General features: G+C 38.6%; 1 protein-coding gene across 1 annotated transcript in view; it reads left to right on the top strand.

The window, feature by feature from the left end:
* The window catches only part of terf2 (telomeric repeat binding factor 2), a 39,039-nt gene extending 18,789 nt beyond the window's left edge, over nucleotides 1–20,250 (top strand). Inside the window, exons 5-10 of the mRNA XM_043706704.2 lie at nucleotides 1,332–1,466; nucleotides 2,436–2,587; nucleotides 6,758–7,171; nucleotides 11,531–11,625; nucleotides 13,804–13,859; nucleotides 18,084–20,250. Coding sequence (XP_043562639.2) covers nucleotides 1,332–1,466; nucleotides 2,436–2,587; nucleotides 6,758–7,171; nucleotides 11,531–11,625; nucleotides 13,804–13,859; nucleotides 18,084–18,242 — 1,011 coding nt within the window. The 3' untranslated portion in view covers nucleotides 18,243–20,250. The remainder of the gene's footprint in view (nucleotides 1–1,331; nucleotides 1,467–2,435; nucleotides 2,588–6,757; nucleotides 7,172–11,530; nucleotides 11,626–13,803; nucleotides 13,860–18,083) is intronic.
* The last annotated feature ends 911 nt before the right edge of the window (nucleotides 20,251–21,161 follow it).

The following is a 21,161-nucleotide window of genomic DNA, read 5'->3' as shown; positions in this document are numbered from 1 at the left end:
AGTTTTTTGAAGAAGTAACAAAGAAGATTGATGAAGGCAGAGGAGTAGATGTGATCTATATGGACTTCAGTAAGGCATTCGACAAGGTTCCCCATGGGAGACTGATTAGCAAGGTTAGATCTCATTGAATAGCCCTACACATGGCATCTGATGGGAGAACTAGCCATTTGGATGCAGAACTGGCTCAAAGGTAGAAGACAGAGGGTGGTGGTGGAGGGTTGTTTTTCAGACTTGATGCCTGTGACCAGTGGAGTGCCACAAGGATCGGTGCTGGGTCCTCTACTTTTTGTCATTTACTTAAATGATTTGGATGCGAGCATAAGAGGTACAGTTAGTACGTTTGCAGATGACACCAAAATTGGAGGAGTAGTGGACAGCGAAGAGAGTTACCTCAGATTACAATAGGCTCTGGACCAGATGGGCCAATGGGCTGAGAAGTGGTAGATGGAGTTTAATTCAGATAAATGCGAGGTGCTGCATTTTGGGAAAGCAAATCTTAGCAGGACTTATACACTTAATGGTAAGGTCCTAGGGAGTGTTGCTGAACAAGAGACCTTGGAGTGCAGGTTCATAGCTCCTTGAAAGTGGAGTCGCAGGTAAATAGGATAGTGAATAAGGTGTTTTGTATGCTTTCCTCTATTGGTCAGAGTATTGAGTACACGAGTTGGGAGGTCATGTTGCGGCTGTACAGGACATTGGTTAGGCCACTATTGGAATATTGCGTGCAATTCTGGTCTCCTTCCTGTCGGAAAGATGTTGTGAAACTTGAAAGGGTTCAGAAAAGATTGACAAGGATGTTGCCAGGGTTGGAGGAGTTGAGCTATACAGAGAGGTTGAATAGGCTCGGGCTGTTTTCCCTGGAGCGTCGGAGGCTGAGGGTGACCTTGGAGGTTTACAAAATTGAGGGGCATAAATAGGATAAATAGACAGTCTTTTCCCTGGGGTCAGGGAGTCCAGAACTAGAGGGAATAGGTTTAGGGTGAGAGGGGAAAGATATAAAAAAGACCTAAGGAGCAACTTTTTCATTCAGAGGGTGGTACATGTATTGAATGAGCTGCCAGAGGAAGTGATGGAGGCTAACACAATTGCAACATTTCAAAGGCATCTGGATGAGTATATGGATAGGAAAGGTTTGGGGGGATATGGGCCGGGTGCTGGCAGGTGGGACTAGATTGGGTTGGGATCTCTGGTCGGCATGGATGAGTTGGACCAAAGGGTCTGTTTCTGTGTTGTACATCTCTGTGGTTTTTTGAAAAGGAATAAGCTGTGATTACTTGGATTGTGCTTTTGCTATTGTAATTTAAAACTGTTATCCTATTTGATTGTTCTAGAAATTGCTTTCCGCAGTTCGAGAGAAGAATTCATCCCATCTTGATCTCCATCTGTTTTCATACAGCAATTTGAAAGGGAAGATGCTGCTCTTTGCGGAAAGCTTAATTGACCATTCTGAACCATTTCTTCTTCTCGTATGTAATCTTATTTGCTTGCTCTCTCACATTATATTCCAAGTGTACTTATTCTACAAATGTGTCACTTCACAACATTTATATTCTTGTTTATTCCAAGATTAGTCCATCTGTTCAGACATGTTATGGTGTACCTCTGGAGCAGGTGGAACTTTTATCTGGGCCTTTTGGTCCAAAGGTAGAACCACTGCCATGGTGCCACAAGATCCTTTAGCTTATTCATGCTGTTTTCCCATCCACCCAATTATCATTCAGAATTTTTTGTTGAGTGAAGCTTTTTCATTAATATCTATTAATGTAGTACTTCCTCAGGGGGTCTTATGATTGCTTATTTTTAAATTAAGGACAAATAAAATAATTGATTAATGTAAAATAAATGCATATTCCTTATTCTTGATACTTGAGTTCTCTTAAATTTACATCTTTTCAAATGTTACAAGTATGCAAAATGCATCAAAAAAATGCAAAAGGCAGAAGTTGTATTTATAGAAATGCTTTTTTAAAAAACTGAAAACTTGTGTGGATTACTCATTTCAAGTTTCCAGCCATGAGCTGTGCTGACTTGTCTTTAACATTATAGTGAAAAATTCTCACTTTTTGTTGCAAGCTTGTAGTAAATGTTTATTTAGGAATTTGTGCTTTTTGACCAAAGTTACTCAGTACTAATTGTTTTAAACTGTTTTCATCTGGGTTATCTCAAAACATTTTTTTATCCTGTAATTTCTGTTGTGTAACCATTTTTTCAGCCATGTCAAGTTTTTTTTTTGCTTTCCTTGTGCACGTAGTACTACAGATACAGTAGTAGAAAAAAATCTGTTTGACTTTGATATAAAACGGCAGTCTTCTTTCCATCAGGACTGAAATGTGCAAAATACAATAAACAGATCAATTATGTACACCTGAGTAGGTTTTTTGAGGGAGATATTACAAAAATAAAATAAATAAATATTGGAAAATTGTGTCTTTCAGAGTGCAAAAACCTCCATATCAAGATCAGCAGAAGTCCACGATGAGGAATTAAGAATGGACTGTAGTCAAGAGGTGCATCAGGAAAGGCAGGCTTCAGAATGGAATAAATCCACATCAAATCCAATAGATAAATGTTGTATTTGTTCTAATAGGTGATTGAAACTTTTACTCAATTTGAGCTATATTTCAAATTGCTGAAGTATCAATGTTTTCAAAAAAAAAATCTCTAGCCATACATTAATTTGGTGAAATAAACTGGAGTCCACTTTGAACTTCACATTTCAGTAGATATTCACTGTTTATGTCCAATGAGAAAATGAACTTTCCATCTAATGGTATCAACATTTTGCTTAGCTGTTCTGTAGTAAGATATGTTCGAATAACATTTCAACAAGTGTACATATGACCTGATAATTTATGATGCAAAAAGCAGAACTAATACTTGATGTAGTAGTTCAAAGTTTGTGAGATTTGTAGCTCGGGTGCTCGTTGCTGTGGTTCTGTTCGCCGTGCTGGAAGTTTTTGTTGCAAACGTTTCGTCCCCTGTCTAGGTGACATCCTCAGTGCTTGGGAGCCTCCTGTGAAGCGCTTCTGTGGTGTTTCCTCCGGCATTTATAGTGGCCTGTCCCTGCCGCTTCCGGTTGTCAGTTTCATCTGTCCGCTGTAGTGGCTGGTATATTGGGTCCAGGTCGATGTGTTTGTTGATGGAGTTTGTGGATGAGTGCCAAGCTTCTAGGAATTCCCTGGCTGTTCTTTGTTTGGCTTGCTCTATAATGGTAGTGTTGTCCCAGTCAAATTCATGTTGCTTGTCGTCTGCGTGTGTGGCTATTAGGAATAGCTGGTCATGTCGTTTCGTGGCTAGTTGATGTTCGTGGATGCGGATCGTTAGCTGTCTTCCTGTTTGTCCTATATCGTGTTTTGTGCAGTCCTTGCATGGATTCCTTGCCAGTCCTTGCCAAAAACGGATATCCTCGCAATTTCATCAACAGATGCCTAAGGGAAAGACAACGGAACGAGGACATGCCGCAACCCAAAGGACTAGCCACACTACCATACATCAAGAACATCTCTGAAATGACAGCCAGACTACTGTGACCACTAGGACTTATAACAGCACACAAACCAACAGCCACACTCGGACAACAACTCACCAGAACGAAGGACCCGATACCCAGCATGAGCAAGACGCATGTAGTGTACAAAATCCCATGCAAGGACTGCACAAAACACAATATAGGACAAACAGGAAGACAGCTAACGATCCGCATCCACGAACATCAACTAGCCACGAAACGACACGACCATCAACAAACACATCGTCCTGGACCCAATATACCAGCCACTACAGCGGACAGATGAGACTGACAACCGGAAGCGGCAGGGACAGGCCACTATAAATGCCGGAGGAAACACCACAGAAGCGCTTCACAGGAGGCTCCCAAGCACTGAGGATGTCACCTAGACAGGGGACGAAACATTTGCAACAAAAACTTCCAGCTCGGCGAATAGAACCACAGCAGTGATGTAGTTGTTCTTTTAATTCACTTGTATTGCAGTTTCAAATCAGAAGAACTTTGCGTTTAAAATCCATTCATGTCAATATTGAATTGATTAGTTTTGATTTGGCTCTTTGTTTACTTCCCTGGATGAGCGTTACATTGGCAAAACTGAAGTTTTAATTCATTAACTGGGTGGTTCAGTGGTGAGCACTGCTGCCTCAGCACTAGGGACCTGGATTCAATTCCAACCTTGGGCGGCTGTCTGTATGAAGTTTGTTGCTCCCTATGAATGCGTGGGTTTCCTCCAGGTGCTCCGGTATCTTCCCACAATCCAACGATATACAGGTTAGGTGGGTTGGCCATGCTAAATTGCCCATAGCATCCAGGGGTGTGCGTGTTAGGTAGGTTAGCAATGGGAAAATGCTGGATTACAGGGGTGGACAGTGTGGGTCAGGTCTGGGTAGGATGCTGTTTGGATGTCAGCATGGACTTGATGCACTGAATGATCTGTTTCCACACAATAATGATTCTATGATTCTACGCTTATTCCAGTCCCAGAAAGTGATTGTGTGCCTTCCCCTTAACTGTTGCATTCCTTGTGGTAGTGGCATTCCAAAACTGTAAAGTAGAAAATTCCATATACTGTATTCACCTTTGGTGATGAAGGACATAAGTACTATACGTACAGATCAATATTCTACTTAAAAGGGAACTTGGTGTAGTCTGAATAAAATGTACACTTAAAAATATTTATTGACAGAAGAATATTTGTTTTCACATTTAAAAATAATGTTTCAGTCTCTATTAAGCATTCATTGAATTTCCTCATAGAAAAAGTCTCACTCTCTGTTTCAGTAATGATCTATTCCAGCAATCTTTGCATTTAAATATCCTCCCAAGAATTTCTTTCAACTTTTTTAATTTTTAAAATTATTTTGTTTGTGAAGCTCATTGTCATGTTAATTAACCAACAAAAATGTTCCACGTAGCTGTTGCAAAGCCTAGCTATCTGAGAGATTATCTATTAAGATCTTCAGATATAACAGTATGTATTCTCAGTATGATCTTTATTAAAAGGGCATAATGATTATATCCTTTTGCAGACCTTTAATATTTCAAGGTTTGTAGGGAAGGCAAAATGGTATAGGGATGATCTCACCTTTTGTGGTTTTTAATTAGTTTCAAAATGTCCAGAAGGGCACAAATGATGGCGTTCTCTTTGCATCTGTCTGGCATCAATCTATTAATTTCTTTGCAGAATGTGTTATGGTGAGATGACACTTTGAATATACAATGTTGTTTGGGAGAGTTGAGCTATTTCAGGGATGGACAGATGTTGGGCTTTGCCATGCTGCAGACATTTTATTGATCCACTGTGATAGTTTAACTTTTATTATATTGTTGAAATAGTAAAAATTCCTGAACAGATAGAAATTGTATTATGAGGGAAAGATCAAAAGTTGCACCTGCCTAGTTTGCAACTTGCGAAGCATTAGATTTGTATAGTATCCTGATGTAAATTTCAGAGTGCTTGTCAGGGTGTAATTCGGATTAGACATAATCCTAATGCGTTTGAGGTTTCAAGCTAAAATCAGCTGATTCAACATTTTCTTCACATTAATGGTTTCTGATTTAGAAATACATGGTCTTAAATGTTTTCAAACAAAAACTCCCATTCTGTTTAAACTATCTCTTTTAAAAAATGCCCTTTTCTCCATTCTTGGTTTTACCGTGAGGTTTTTTTTTCACCATCTAGAGTTTAATAGGTAAGTAGTATGTTTTGTACAAAAGTGCTATTTTTCAAGCTCGGAATTTTTGTGGATGCAAGACTTCAATCAATCTTGCAAGCTGAAGAATCTAGAATCATAGAATCCCTTGTGTGTAAGCAGGCCCTTCGGCCCAACAAGTCCACACCGACCCTCCGAAGAGTAACTCACCCAGACCCAGTCCCCTAACCTATTACTCTACATTTATCCCTGACTAATGCACCTAACCTACACCGCCCTGAACGCTATTGACAATTTAACTTGGCCAATTTACATAACCTGCACATCTTTGGATTGTGGGAGGAAACCCATGCAAACTCCACAAAGATAGTCACCCAAGACTGGAATTGAACCTGGGTTCCTGGTGCTGTGAGGCAGCAGTGCAAACCACTCAGTCACTGTGCTGCCCATATGGTATGCATGGCACTATTTTCAAGAACAAAACCAAATTTGCTTACCACCAACTCTCAACCCCACAGTAGCATTTCATTCTTTGTTCTGAGATGAAATGGTAAATGCTCGTGGATAATTTGACAAGGGAGGAGCATTTGTATGTTAGGTCATATAATCACATCTTTAGGGTGGCAGTGGTTAGCACAGTTGCCTCACAGCGCCAGGGACTCTAGTTCAACTCCCGCAGGTGACTGTGTGTATGAAGTTTGCACGTTCTCCCCGTATCGATGTGGGTTTCCTCCGGGTGCTCTGGTTTCTTCCCACAATCCAAAGATGTGCAGGTTAGGTGAATTGGCCATACTAAATTGCCCATGGTGTTCAGGGATGTGTAGGTTAGATGCATTAGGCTGGGGTGAATGTAGAGTAATAGGGGAATGGGTCTGGGTGGATTACTCTTCAGAGGGTTGGTGTGGACTTGTTGGGCTGAAGTGCCTGTTTCCATACTATAGAGATTCAGTGATCCTGGTGAGGGTTCAGGCATTGAAATGTTGGCTAAATTATTCCTTCCATCCCCTCACCTCTCCTATATTCAGGGGTGGGATAGAAAAGTGTATCGTGTTCATTTTAAAACTACAAATAATCGTTTTTAAAATTTTTTTTCTAGAATGGAAATTCAGCCTGGTCATCCAAACAGCTATGTAGCCCTACAAACAGCATTCTGCATCCTCCATAAATTAGAAGCAGATCCATTGACAGCTTTTAAAGAAATAGATGTATTGGATTTTGAATTGGTTGGAAACAGCAAATTACAAACTATGACAAGACACAAGAAGCAGACGGTTGAGGAAAATGCTATTCAACGATCTGATAAGCCAGCCGCAAAGTGCATACAGGCTGTTTCTCGGTTTATTACCGATCCAGACAGTCAGGATGAGGTAGAATGTCTTGATACAGTAAACAAGTCTGAAAACAGATTGGGCTTTCACCAAGACAATGTGAAATCTATACAAACACGTGAAAGGGATGGCAGTCTTAAAGAAATTTCACCGAAGGAAACCACCTTGCGACGAGGCAAATGGTAAGCATTGACTAAATATATAACTTCTCAAGTTCATGTATGTTTTCCAAAAAAGTATGGAATTAAGGGAATAGCTGCTGTAGGTTAAACTATACTGGTATACACATTGAATTCTAGTGCATTTTAAAAATTATTGACTGTTCCCCTTTTTCATTGTTACAAAGCACTGTCTTTTGTTGGAATGGGCATCTGCAGAGGAACAGCAGCCATTTGTCACCTAGTTTTAAGCATTTTTTAAATTAATGAAGCTGAATTGAAAGTGTTGCTAGATTATTTGAACTTGGTCTCGTAGATGTATTTTCTCACCCCCTGCTATCCCCTCAAAATGCGTGCATTTCGTCCCTAGATTATATCCAGGAATGGGAGCCCAGCTAATTATGTTTCTTGTTTCCTTCTGGCTAGTTATGACACCTTTACCTCTGGATCCACAAACATTGTGATATACAAATATTGAAACAAGGCACGCGAGTAAGCTATTCTACCCATTGAGCTTGCTCGGCCATTCAGTATGATCGTGATTGACCCTTTATCTCAATGCCATGTTCTCGTTTTCTGCTTATCCCTTGATGCCTTTAATATCTAAAAATATATCTATTTCTCTCTTGATTTTATTCAGCGATTTGGCTTTCACAACCTTCTGTGGTATGGAATTCTACAGGTTGTTGAAATCTGAAAATGTTGTATTTGGTTCCCTCATCTAGTTCATTTAATTATATTGTGAATAGTTGGCACCTCAGCACTGCTCCTTGTGGTGCCCTACTAGTCACTGCCTGCCACTCAATAAAGGACCCATAAAGGACCCATTTATTCCTAATCTGTTAACCCTCTGTCAAACTATTCTCAATCCATGCTAATATGTTACCCCATGTGCTTAACTTTGCCAATTACCACTTATGAGGGACCTTGTCAAAAGTCTTCTGAAAATCCAAATAAACTAGATCCACTGTTCTCCCTTATCTATTATAATTTAAGCATGTTTAACCATTTGTGAACCCGACCTGACTTTGTTCAATCCTGTTAATGTTTTCCAAATGTTCTGTAATTTGTGCTATATTTATAATAGACTCAAATATTTTCCCTACTGATGTTAGGCTAACTGGTCTATAATTCTCGGTTTCCCTCTTTCTCCCTTTCTAAATAGTGGGGTTACATTTGCCACCCTCCAAGCTGTTGGATCTGGTACAGAGTCTGTAGAATTTTGGAAGATGACCACTAATATTTCTAATTCATCCAGTGTTTCCAGGACCACCTTTTTGTAGTATTCTAGGATTATTAGCCCCTGGTGATTTGTCAGCCTTTAACCCAGCATAATTTCTCCAGCATAATTTTCTTCCGAATATTGATTTCCTTCAATTTCACCTCGCACTAGATCTCTGGTCCCAAAATATTTTTGGGAGGTTATTGTGCCTCTTGTGTAGATAGAACAAAAGTAAATGTTCAATTTTTCTGCCATTTCTGTTTCCCAATCATAATTTCTCTAGCTTCTGGCTGTAAGGGACCGATATTTGTTTTTGCTAAATTAGAAAAGAATTTGGCAGTCTGTAAATTTGTCATCATCAGCTTAGAAATTGTTTTGCAAGAGCCCAAACTCTTGTGGAATAGATTTTTGCTTTGGAACAACAACCATTTGTCACATAGTATTTGTATTATAAAGAGTAACTCAACTGACTATTTCAGTCGAGTGATTTCATCTATGCTATCTGAACCTAAATAATGGTTGCTATTTAATCTTGCTGTGAGAGGTCAAGAACTTGAACTATTTTTAAAAAGGACTCTCACTTGTACATTTTCTCATCTAATCTATGTGGGAAAACTATTTAACAATACTTGGATGCAGACCATTCTGGTAGGGCATATTTAACTTTCAAAATACCAATGTTTGTTAAAAATATTGTAGAAATCTTTCATTTAAAAGGCAGAAGTATGGACTTGAATTTTTTTTCAAAAGGCCACTAAAAGGATAATTTGAGCATTTTTAAAGTAATATTTACTGTAAATTGTGTAGTCATAGTCGTGTAGCACAGGAAGAGACCCTTTGGTCCAACCAGACCATGCTGACCATTATTCCAAACTAAACTAGTCTTATTGCCTGCACTTGGCCCATATCCCGCCATACATTTCTTATACACTCACTTATGCAGAATTGCCCTTTGTCTTTTTTTTAATCTTTTTCTCCTCTGACCTTAAAAATATGCCCCCTAGTCTTGAAACCACTCCCTCCCCTCCCTGGGGAAAAGACACCTGCCATTCACCTTATGTATACCCCTCATTATTTTATAAACCTCTATAGGGCCACCTCTCAATTTCCTATGCTCCAGTGACAAAAAGTCTCAAGCCTATCCATCTCTCCTTATTACTCAAACACTCTATTCCCAGCAACATCCTGGTAAATCTCTTCTGAATCCTCCCCAGCTTAGTAATATCCTTCCTTTAACAGGCAGACCAGAACTGGACGCATTACTCCAGAAGAGGCCTCACCAACGTCCTTTTATTTAAGTCCAAGTAAACAATGTCTACCACTCTGCTGTCATAATATTCTTGGATACTTCCTCAAAAAACTCAGAAGTTTGAGAGACATGGTTTCCCTGGCGCAAAAACATGCTGACACTCTCTAATAATTTCTTGGCTCTCCAAATGCATTTAATTCCTAATTTTCATAATCACTTCCACAAATTACCCACCACCAAAGTCAGACTTGCAGGTCTACAATTCCTAAGCTTGTCCTTGCACCTCCTCTTAAACAAAGGCACAACGTTAACAACCTTCAGTCATTAGGCACCTCACCTGTATTTTTTAGATCCAGATATTTCTGCAATGGGCCCCACAATTTGTTCCCTAACTTCCCACAAAGTCCTGAGGTATTTTCAAGCTCAGGTTCCGGAGATTTAATCACCTTTACATTTTCTAAGACCTCTAGCATTTCCCTTTTTGTGATGCGAATTGTTTGTAAAACATCAGTATTTATTTCTTTGAGTTCTCTGGCCCCCTTTTTTTTCTCCATAGTAAAAACGGACACAAAATATTCACTTAATATCTTGCCATCTCCTGAGGTTCAACACAAAGATGACCTCATTGATCGTTACGGGGGCCTACTCTTCCAGTTGCTCTCTTGCTCTGAATGAATTTGTAGAATCTCTTTGGATTATCCTTAACCTTATTTGTCATGTCCTCTCTTTGCCTACTTGATGTACCTCTTTAGAATTCCCCTTTACTTTTTATGCTGTTCAAGAGGCTCATTTGAACCCAGTTCATATATAATACATGATTTTTAAAAAATTCTTGAATAGAACCTCAATATCTTTATTTCATGCATTGTTCTCTAATCGTAACAGCCTTACCTTTCCCCCTCTCAGGAACATACTGACTCTGAACTCTCGTTATCACGTGTTTTCAGCTAACCATGTGGACCAATTTATTTGAAGTCCTATATCTGAGGTTATGGCTGTGTGGAGTTGTGGCTATTTGAGGTTGCTTTTTGTTCATTTGAGGTCGAGCCAACTAAGACCGAAACTACCCAAATTCTACTACTCCCACCTTTTTGGAAAAAAAAATCCTTCTTGAGTCTCTAGTGTGACAGCTAGAAAAACTGAAGCATCATCGTCTCTTGAGAAGCTTATAGAAGATGTTCTGTTGACATCCCCTGAACAAATTGCATTTGTCATGACACATGTATACATGTATACCAGGTCCATATAAAAAGCCATCTAGAACATCTCACATCTTAGTAGATTTTCTTCAAGAATCAACAATTTTTTTTTAATCAAAGCCCCAATATCTACAGAGAAAATGTGTTTTTTTTCCCTTGATGTGTGTACAATTGCATATTAGGGGTTGTTCAGAAGGATATATGTTTATTCTGTCATATTGCAAACTGTGTTAATAAATTGTGCATCTTTATTGAATAAGTCTTGTTTTATATTGAATCAGTAGTTTTGTTGCTTATTGAAAAAACTTGGTTGGTGGATTTCTATTCTGAAACCAATAGATTGGTATGTATAATGGGCCAGAAGTAATAAATTATTATTAGTATTTTTGTATAATAACCCCATTTTTGGGATATGATAGAAACAACTACAGAGAAAGCTTGATTATCCAGCATTTGATTTTCCGAATTTCGGATTATCCGAGCAAGATCGCATGGTCCTGATGCTTGGCTAAACTGTGTTATCCAGCATTCGATTATCCGAACAAAATACTCCCCACCCGTGTCGTTTGGGTAATCGAGGTTCCTCTATTTAGTCTGAGAAATAGTGATTCAAGTCTTCTCCATGTGGAAAGATCCTATTTCCAGGCCTCTTTCAAAGACAACAACGCTATTATTTGTATGATTTGAAATCTAATATTTTAAATCACCAATAGGTGTAACCAGGTGAATTATCCTGGAGGCATTGAGGGCAAGGAAGAATGGAGTGATGAAGAATTTCTTTTTGATGTCCCTAAAAAAATTTCCATCCGTAAGTAAAATAGCACAGCATTCTAAATATAAATGTTGACTTGCATAACAATGCAATATTTCAGCCAGACAACTAATAACTAACTTCATTCTTGTTTTTAAAGTTGTCCACATTCAGAGAACAAAACTGGTCGGGCTGTGTTTATTGCTGATGTTTTGTTAGCTTTAGCATGTCTTTGACATGCTGGATGTTTTATGGGTAAAAGTGTTAGATAGGGAATTCTAGAATTCTGCCCCCATGATAATGAATAGCAGGTTACATGTATGTCAAGAGACTTGGTATGAGATTTGGTGACTGAGCCGGTTGGAAATGGAAAGGCATTGTTGTGGAGAAGCGCGTGGGGAATCATAAAATGAGTTACTTGCTTTGGAATAGTCCGTTTTTTCCCTTTCTTGTCCATATTGTGTTGATATATCAGATCCAGTTCGTATTTGATGATGATAAAATCTTGGATGTTGAAGTTGAAAGTTTGGGGTAGTGGCACTGATAAAGGATATGGAAGGGAATTTGGTCATTTTATGTTTGACATCTAGGTGATTTTATGGTCTGCATGTTATGGCCCATTTCTCATCTCAAGTCTGTGTCCTACAGTTCACTGGCTCGGGAAAATTCTGTTAATGTAGGGGTTGCAATGTTACTTGTTGTAGAGTCAGTTATGAACAGCCTTGTGTCTGACCTTAGGATAAGGCTGATCATTGCCAAAGCAGCTGACATTGCAACTGGCTCATCCAGGGTTACAATTATCAAACATAATTGATTACTGAAAATAAAGAGGGGAAGCTTAAAGAATTCTTACGGTTGGCTAGTGAGAGTATGAAGAAGGAACAGAAAGTGGCATAAGACGAAATAATGAATTTTACAAATACAAGTAGTAGCACAACAGAACAGAGGTGATTAAAGCTGATGAAGAAATCTAGTGGGGCTGATGGACTAACAAAAGGAATCCATTGACAATGATCTAGTGTTGGATCGATTTAAGTTAAGAAGCAGTTAACAGATTGTTTTTCCACTGTTGAATTCCAATGTTGGCCAGTTTTCTGGAAAGTAGTTTATTAATATTACAAGTCAGTGCTAGTATGATCTTTAAAACCAATTATTTTGTCTTGTATTAGTCTTGACATCTCCTCATATGCTCCATTGAAAATTATACTGCATTGATCCAAGTCCAAGGATAAGTATACTGTTAATGGCAGGACCTTGAATAGCATTGATGTATAGACGGATCTTGGGGTTCAAGTCCATTGCTCCCTGAAGGTGACCACGCAAGTAGATAGGGTGGTGAAGAAGGCATATAGCATGCTTGCTTTTATTGGTTGGCGAATTGAGTCTGGATGTCACGTTGCAACTTTATAAGACTTTGGTTAGGCCACATTTAGAGTATTGTGTTCAGTTTTGGTTGCCACATTTCAGGAAGGGTGTGGAGGCTTTGGAGAGAATGCAGAAGAAGTTTACCAGGATGTTGTTTGGATTAAAGGGTATGAGCTATAAGGAGAGGCTAGAAAAATTGTTGTTGCTTTCTCTGGAATGGTGGCAGCTGTGGGGAGACTTAGTAGAAGGTTATAAAATTTTAAGATGTGTAGATAGGGTGGACGGTCAGAGCCTTTTTCCTAGAGTTAAAATGTCTAATACTAGGTGGCATGCCTTTAGGGTGAGAGGAGGAAAGATCAAAGGAGATGTAAGGTACATGTCTGGAATGCACTGCCAGGACTGGTGGTGGAGGCAGATATGATAGATGCATTTAGGGACTTTTAGATAAGCACATGAATATGCAAGGAATGGAGGAATATGGATCAAGGCAGGCAAAAAGGATTAGTTTAATTTGGCATCATGTTCGGCACAACATTGCAGGCCAGGGGGCCTGCTCCTGTGCGGTATTGATTAGAGCGTAAGCATTTTCTTGCAGGATAGGCTGAGATGTTGCAAAACCGAGTCATTGCACTGCACCATTGGTAAGAAAATATGACAAGATGTGAAATTAAAATTGGAAGCTTCCATTATAACATTGTGACAGGAATTTATAATGGGAAGCATGTGCAAACAAGTAACAAATGAAGTCTTTGTAAAGTAACAGCGAACACTATTAGATTCACTCAGAACAAATTACAGCCCATTTTATTTCTTGCAAAACTTATGATCATTTTTATCATAAATATTAGTAACTGGTTATTTCTTATCTAGGAAATGGAAGAACTTCACCAACAGAGAGTAATTTTTCCTGTTCATCTAAAAGACAGGTAAGTTCCTTAATGTTGAAACCTGAACATGTTGATGTGGTAATATGTGAACTGAAGTTAGCTTGTAGATCCGTTTACCCATTTGCCCAGTTTGAATTTTAAAAATTACGGTAGTGTTTTAATTTTTTTGAAGATGGAAAAGGAAGTAATATTTAGATTAGTAAATAAAACAACATTGTAGTTGATTATTTGATTTACCATTCACTGACTAAAATATTTAGTTTCAGACTGATTACAGCCATTGGCCATATTGTCATATTGTGTCTATTCTGGGTCCTGAAGAGCTATTTAGCTGGTTCCAAGCCCTGCCTTTTCCCCTTTGCCTTGGAACTTTCTTTCTCCAGCCAGTGCATCCCAGAGCACAATCACTTGCTGGATTTCTTCCCCCCCCCTCAAGTCTCTGATTTATTTACCAGATGTTTTGGTCTGTACCTTTTTAAGTCTTGGCATATTCATATCTACCCTGGCTAGATTCTCATGATTTTGACCACTTCTTTCAAATTTCCACTCAACTTTGTCTTTAAAGAGAAGATCTCCAGCTTCACCAGTTTATCCTTGTTACTGAATGCTGTCAGCCCCAAAATAATTCTCATAATTTGTTTGTGCACTCACCAATGTCTTCATGACCTGCCCAGAATTAACCACAATTGTCTCGTTAAGGCTAAAGAAGAGTTTTGTAGAGTTTCATTATTACCTCCTCATTTTGAATGGTAAATCTCAATTTATGAAGCCCTGAATCTTGTATGTTTAGTGAATCACATTCTCAACCTATCCAGCTATTCCCCTGTTCAGCATCTCCTTTAGAATTGTATATTGCCTTTCCTTGTTTTTTTCTGCCAAAATATATCCCTTCATGCTTGTCTGCATTAAATTTCTCCCAAAGTATTCACCCATTTCACAAGTCTATGTATATTCTTTTCAGTCTTTCGCTACCTTCCTCACCACCCGCAATACTTGGAAATTTTGTGCAACTGCACATTTTGAAATTGAACCCTTCACACTTGAATTTAGGTCATTAATATCATCACGTTAAGCTGTAGCTGTCGAACCAATCCTGGGAAACCCCACTATGTGCTTTCCTCCAGTCCAAAAAGCAATCCTTTGACACTACTTTGTCTTGTCACTTGGGAAAATTTGTACACATGCAGCCACTATTGATTCTGTTCTACTGGTTGCATCTTTGATGAGTCCAGTATGTGGGGTACTTCTTCAAAAATCTTTGGGCACCCACGTGCATCATCATAACATCATTACTCTCAGCACCTTTCTGTTCCTTCACTTAAAAAATGCAATCAAATTAATTAAACAATATTATTCTGAAGAAGTCCAGACAAGCTTTCTTTAATTAATCCACACATGTCCAAATGACTGCAAATATAGTCTGCAAGTATTATTTCTAAGATCATTCGTGCCACCTGGGAGGACAAGGAAAGCAGATCCTTGTCCACTTGCAAGCTCTCTTTTAAGCTATATACCATCCTCATTTGGAGTCATGACACTATTCATTCATTCACCAGGTTAAAACTCTGAATCTCTCTCCCTAACAGCACTGTTGGGCGTAGATTAAATTAGATTCCCTACAGTGTGGAAACAGGCCCTTTGGCCCAACCAGTTCACACCGACCCTCCGAAGAGTAAGCCCCCCAGACCCGTTTCCCTCTGACTAATGCACCCAACAGTATGGGCAATTTAGCATGGCCAATTCACCTATTTGCAGATTTTTGGAATGTGGGAGGAAACCGGAGCACCAGGAGGAAACCCACGCAGACACTGTGAGGATGTGCAACCAGACAATCGCCAGACAGTCGCCAGAGGCTAGAATCGAACCTGGGATCCTGGTGCTGTGAGGCAGCAGTGCTAACCACTGTGCTACCATGCCGCCCCTAAATTTCAATAGCTCATGGACTGCTGTGGTTTAAGAAAGCAACTTACACCACACTCTCAAGGCAGTCATAGGTGGGCAATAAATTCTTACCGAAACAGTGACTCTCTGTTTGATTGTCTCTTGTTGAAATTACTTGTCACTTGTCACCCTGAGCTAAAATGCTGTTTGAGTCTACAGTTCGATTTAGACATCCATATTTGAAGAGTAATTTTCCCTGTGTGTTTTTGGAGTCAGGTGCACAATAGAATCACAACATCATATTCTCATAGGTAGAGGAGCATCAAGCCGTTGGCAAACAGATGCCATTGGATGTGCACAGGTTATGAGGCAGAAGTAAGTGCTTAGGCCCTTTGCTATCAGAGATGTTTGGGGGGGGGGGGGGGGGGGGGGGCGGGTGCTGATGTGGGTAAGGCTTTCTGACATTGGGTGTTTGGTTGGACATACAGAAAGCACCAAAATGGCAAGCGATGGGAGCCTTACCCTTAGATTTCAATGCAATGGCAATGAAGAGCAACATATTCCATGGAAAGGACAGAGCTCTGGACATGAGAATTTTGTGAGCTCAGAAATAACTCTTCCTTATTTTAAATATAATACCTTGTATCTCCACCCAGTTGAGCAGAACTGTGTGAGTGTCCTCCATTGTCTGAGGGGTCTGCTTTCAGCTGCCTCTGTCTTTCTCAGTTGCTCACTTATGTATTCATCATTCAGTATCATCCTATCCTGTTACATGCAAAGACCCAGAAAGGCAACTGTATCTCAACTGGTGGAATGCATGCCTGTAAGATTTGACAGGTGGCACTTGCTCTTGTGGAGACACAGGAATCTGTCTTCCTCCTCAAATTGTCAAACTGTAGAATAAATAGGATCTGAGAACTAGCTTTTGACATCAGAAGCTTCCACAGCACTAAATGCACTAGGTCTTTGGCAATATGCACTGCAGTTTCGTTGTCCACTCTTTGCAGTATCAACTCCCCCTCTCGAATAAGAATGAAAACCGAAAGAACTGCAGATGCTGTAATTTGGAGATAGAAGTAGAAATTGCTGAAAAACTCAACGTATTTGGCAGCAACTGTGGAGAGAAATCAATTAACATTTTGGGTCAAGTGACTCTTCCTCAGGACTAATAAGGATACTGCCTCATTTTATCATGATCAGGTATCTGACAATCTCCATCCCTTGTCCCTCCATACCAGTTATATTGTATAAGTTAGGCAGTTTTTCTCCAATGGCAGTTAGTGACTTTCCTTAGGCATTATGGGCCCTTTACTTATGCGAAAGACAATGAACGATAAGTAAAACACTGCTTGTTCCTGTGGCTAGGGTCATCAATTCATTGACATAAAATGCATGCTGTCAGTACTGACAATTAATCTTCAGCATTATGCCTCTGAGCCTTGCTGAAGGGTCAATACATGCCCTAGCTACACACTTCCGTGTCAAGAGCAACATGCATTTTTTGACTACTCAGTTGCTGATGGCTGAGTGAGTTGCCTGTCATGAGGGCCTGGTATTACATTCACCTTGGCAGAAGAGTACGTTCATTGAATTTTTTCCAGCACCCAACCCAGTTCCTTCTGATCACATTTCATCAGTTCACATTCTGTTTGCCACCTCTGTGTGTGCCTGCTTTTCAGTGTGAAGGTGTAGGTCAGTTTATGTTATCCAGAATTGAAAATTATAATTCCCTGAACCCAGATAAAACTGGGTATAATATATGGATTTAAAGTGAATGTTTTACTCCCTTGATGTTGACAAAGCCTATGCAGATGTACCTTATGGATTGGAAGTCCTTGGGTGTGATTTGTCTTTGCTGAATGAATTGATCCAGAAAGTTGCCACAACTATCATATTCCAAACTCTAGAAAAGTTGCTAGAGTTAAGTCCTGATTGCTTCCCTGTATTGTGTGCACGCTTGTGGATATCTTGTTAGTCTGATGCACCTTTCTCACCATTCTCCCACCCACACCCACCCACAAAAATCAATCAAACTGCCAATTTACTGTTACTCTAAAGAATGGCACTTGAGCAAGGTTTGCTTTATTTTGATAAAATGTATCATTTTTATGAACATAAGGTTGAACCGCTGTGCCAAGTGTGTCATTGAAAATCACTAAAGATCACTAGTGCTCAGCTGCTTTGAAATAATCTGTAATCATGACCTTTTCCATTAAGTCTTGATTTATCTATTCTGTGGCCTAATTGGTGAATGGGAAACTAATCTTCTGGCCGAGCTCGTCCAAGCCTTTAAACATTGTACTTATTATGCTTAGTGCAATTTATGTTATGTCCAGTCATGAGAATGTTTCTAATTTGCATTATTTTAAAATCATGTTTTAGAAATGGACAGTTGAAGAAAGTGAATGGATTAAACTGGGTGTAAAAAAGTTTGGATTAGGAAATTGGCAGAAGATCCTGAAACATTACCCATTTTGTGATCGCACAGGTATCATGATTAAAGATCGATGGCGAACAATGCAAAAGCTTGGAATGACTTAAAATGCGTTATTGAACTTTTTAAACAGTTGCCCTAATTGCCTTATGTGATATGTAAAACACAATGGTCTTTACTTTCGAAGAATATTGAATATCTACCTAATGTTAGATTGTGTGGAAAGCCAGGCCTTTTTCTGTTGGAATTAGTGCCCTCAGGTACCTTCCTTGCATTCAGGAATTGTGGTCTCTGGAAGTTTTTATCTTTGTGTTTCATAAATGACATTGTTCAGTACAACTAAGGTGATTGAAGAATTAAGCAAATTTTTATTCTTTCCAGTGAAATATTTAGTCTTTGTTCTTTGTTTGCTTTAATATTGTGTATTGTATTTGGCTCTTAATATTTCAAATGCAATTGTACACAATACTCTGACGTTAACAAATAATCATAAGATAATAAAAAGTGCAAAATCATCCACCAACTTCCCTGTAATCTTTGGACACTAGTCATCTTCTATGGATAAATATCAACAACTTCATCTCCAGAATAAGTGAAAATCCAGCTGTACAACCTTAGCACCAGATTTATATAAATTTGCATTAAAAAAAATTCATCCTGACTTGGAACATTAAAAGTTTTATGATGGTTAGTTGATCTGTAAACAATCCTGGCATTAGTTATGGAGTGAGGGGTTTACTAAATCATGATGGTTGATACTGCTGGTGAAGAAATTAAGTTTTATTAACCATATTTACTTTGCAATGAATCATTGTAGCATTTGTGCGAATCTGTCTTACTCACAATAATGGCAGATACATTGGTAACAAATTTCTATTGTTAATATTAGACCCTGAAAATGTTCCTTGAGGTACTTGATTGGGAGACGGCAAGGGAATATAATTTCATTACCAGCTACCAGGAAACCTCCAAAAAAAGCTATGGTGATGCTTGGAAAAACTGAATAATTAAGTAAAATTCATATTTTTTGCATGTTCAAGTTTTACAATAATTTTATCAATGTTTTCAAGCCATATTATGGCATTCTGTTCGTCTTTCCATAAAAATCATAAATGGCGACCATGTTTATGATTTCTCATTTAGAACTTCTGGTGCAAGAGTAAAGTGGCAGCAATTTTTAAACCGTGCATTTGTTTTTGAAAATAGTTTTGATACAAACAGTACTGTGTGTCTCATTTTTTATTGCAGATAGCTTTAATCATGCCAGTACTCTGCCGGAGTTGCTACCCGTAATTATAAAATGTACAAATAGCAGTTAGCTGCTTTAGTTATTTCCAGCTTACATTTTATGAAACTAACAAAATTATCTTTTGTACAATGATAGCAATGCAGATAATAATACTTAAATTTCTATAATTTAGCATTGCTTTGAACAAAAATGTTTCACATTTTTAACTAAAACATGTATAGGCCACTTGGACGGTATCTGTATATCTTTATCTGAAAGATTGCTTCTAATCTTTGTGGCGTTGCCAGTGGAAATGTGGAAATCTTTTGATTTTTTTAAAATCAAAATATCACAATTTTTTTTTTTAACAAATGAATTGCAAGTCATTTTGCGTTCAATGATTGCTCAACTGATCTAAGATGCACAATTTTCACCATTTTAACCCAGTGAAATGATTTGGGCATGTTGCACCCAAAAAAATGTTTCCACACCATTGTCTTTTACAGGTAACTTTGTTTACAAATATTAAACTACCTTTTCAATTTTTTTTCGTTTTGAAATGTTTATATCGAGGTCATGATTGGAGACCCATTGAAAATAAATTATATAATTTCACATTGTTGATGCATGCCTTTATTTTGTCTTAGATCAAGTTACAGTGATAGTAATTAAATCTGTGTATTTCTTGAGTTGGTGGTAATTTGATATTGATCAAAATGATAAAAGGAAAGCGAACTGAAGTACTTGTTTTTACATGGTGCTCTATTGTCTCTTCAGAAAACCCCAAAGCACTATGAAGTTTTAGAATTACACTTCAAAGCAATTGCAACTCTAGTTTGGGCAAATCAATGACTGATGTGAAATATGGAATAAATAGCTTATTTGTATTCATTGACCGAGTGCCTTGACTTCTTTAGCAAATGCAGTCACAGTTGGGTCATTCCACCAGCTACACTTTCCTGCCTGCTTGTAAGTAATTTCACTTTCCACACTTTGTATCAATTTTTCTATGGCTGAGTGTATTATGGGTATGGCCAACATTTAATGCTCATCCTTAATTGTCTGTAAGAAGTGGTGGCAAGCTTCCTTTTTAAATCATTGTAGTCTAAGTGGTATCATTGTTGGGGTAGTGGAGGAAGTGTTGTATGGTTAAGAAACAACAATATACCTCTAAATCAGGATGGTGAATAACTTTGATCAAACTTTGTAGGTCACCTGTGAATCTATTTTTCCTTCATAGGATGTATGTACCACTGACCACATCAGCCATTTATTTCAGATGAACAATATTACTGCATGTCTGGATGTATATCCATAGACAAGTGTGGCAGATTTCTTTCCCTGAAGGACAATAATGAATCAGATGTATCTTTTACACAGTATAGTTTCCTGGCACCATTATTGAGACTAGCTTTATATTATAGATTTATTACTAATCAAACTTAAATTCCATCTGCTGCCATGTTGGGATTTGAGCCAATGTCTTCAGAGCATTTGACTGGGTCTCTAAATTACTAGTCCGATGGCATGACCACTACCATTTTCCCCTTTTGAAAAAAAAATTCTGCCTTTGTTCTTGCAAGTTATAGTTTTAGCGGATGTTGCAGGAACCTTTGGCAAATTGCTGCATCTTGCAAATTTGCTGCTGTGCTCTGGGCTTGGATGGTATTAATATTAATAGTTTTGATTGGCAACCCATCCACATGGGTTGCTTTATTTTGAATGGTATAAAGCTTCTTGAGCATTCCTGTAACTGCAGTCATCTAAGCAAATGGCAAGTACCTGTATACTGTTTATG

Source organism: Chiloscyllium plagiosum, unplaced genomic scaffold (assembly GCF_037043375.1).
Source record: "Chiloscyllium plagiosum isolate Xiang-an unplaced genomic scaffold, Cpla_swu_hap1 HiC_scaffold_17, whole genome shotgun sequence".
Taxonomy (NCBI): domain Eukaryota; kingdom Metazoa; phylum Chordata; class Chondrichthyes; order Orectolobiformes; family Hemiscylliidae; genus Chiloscyllium; species Chiloscyllium plagiosum.
This window is presented reverse-complemented; position numbering and strand designations above follow the sequence as displayed.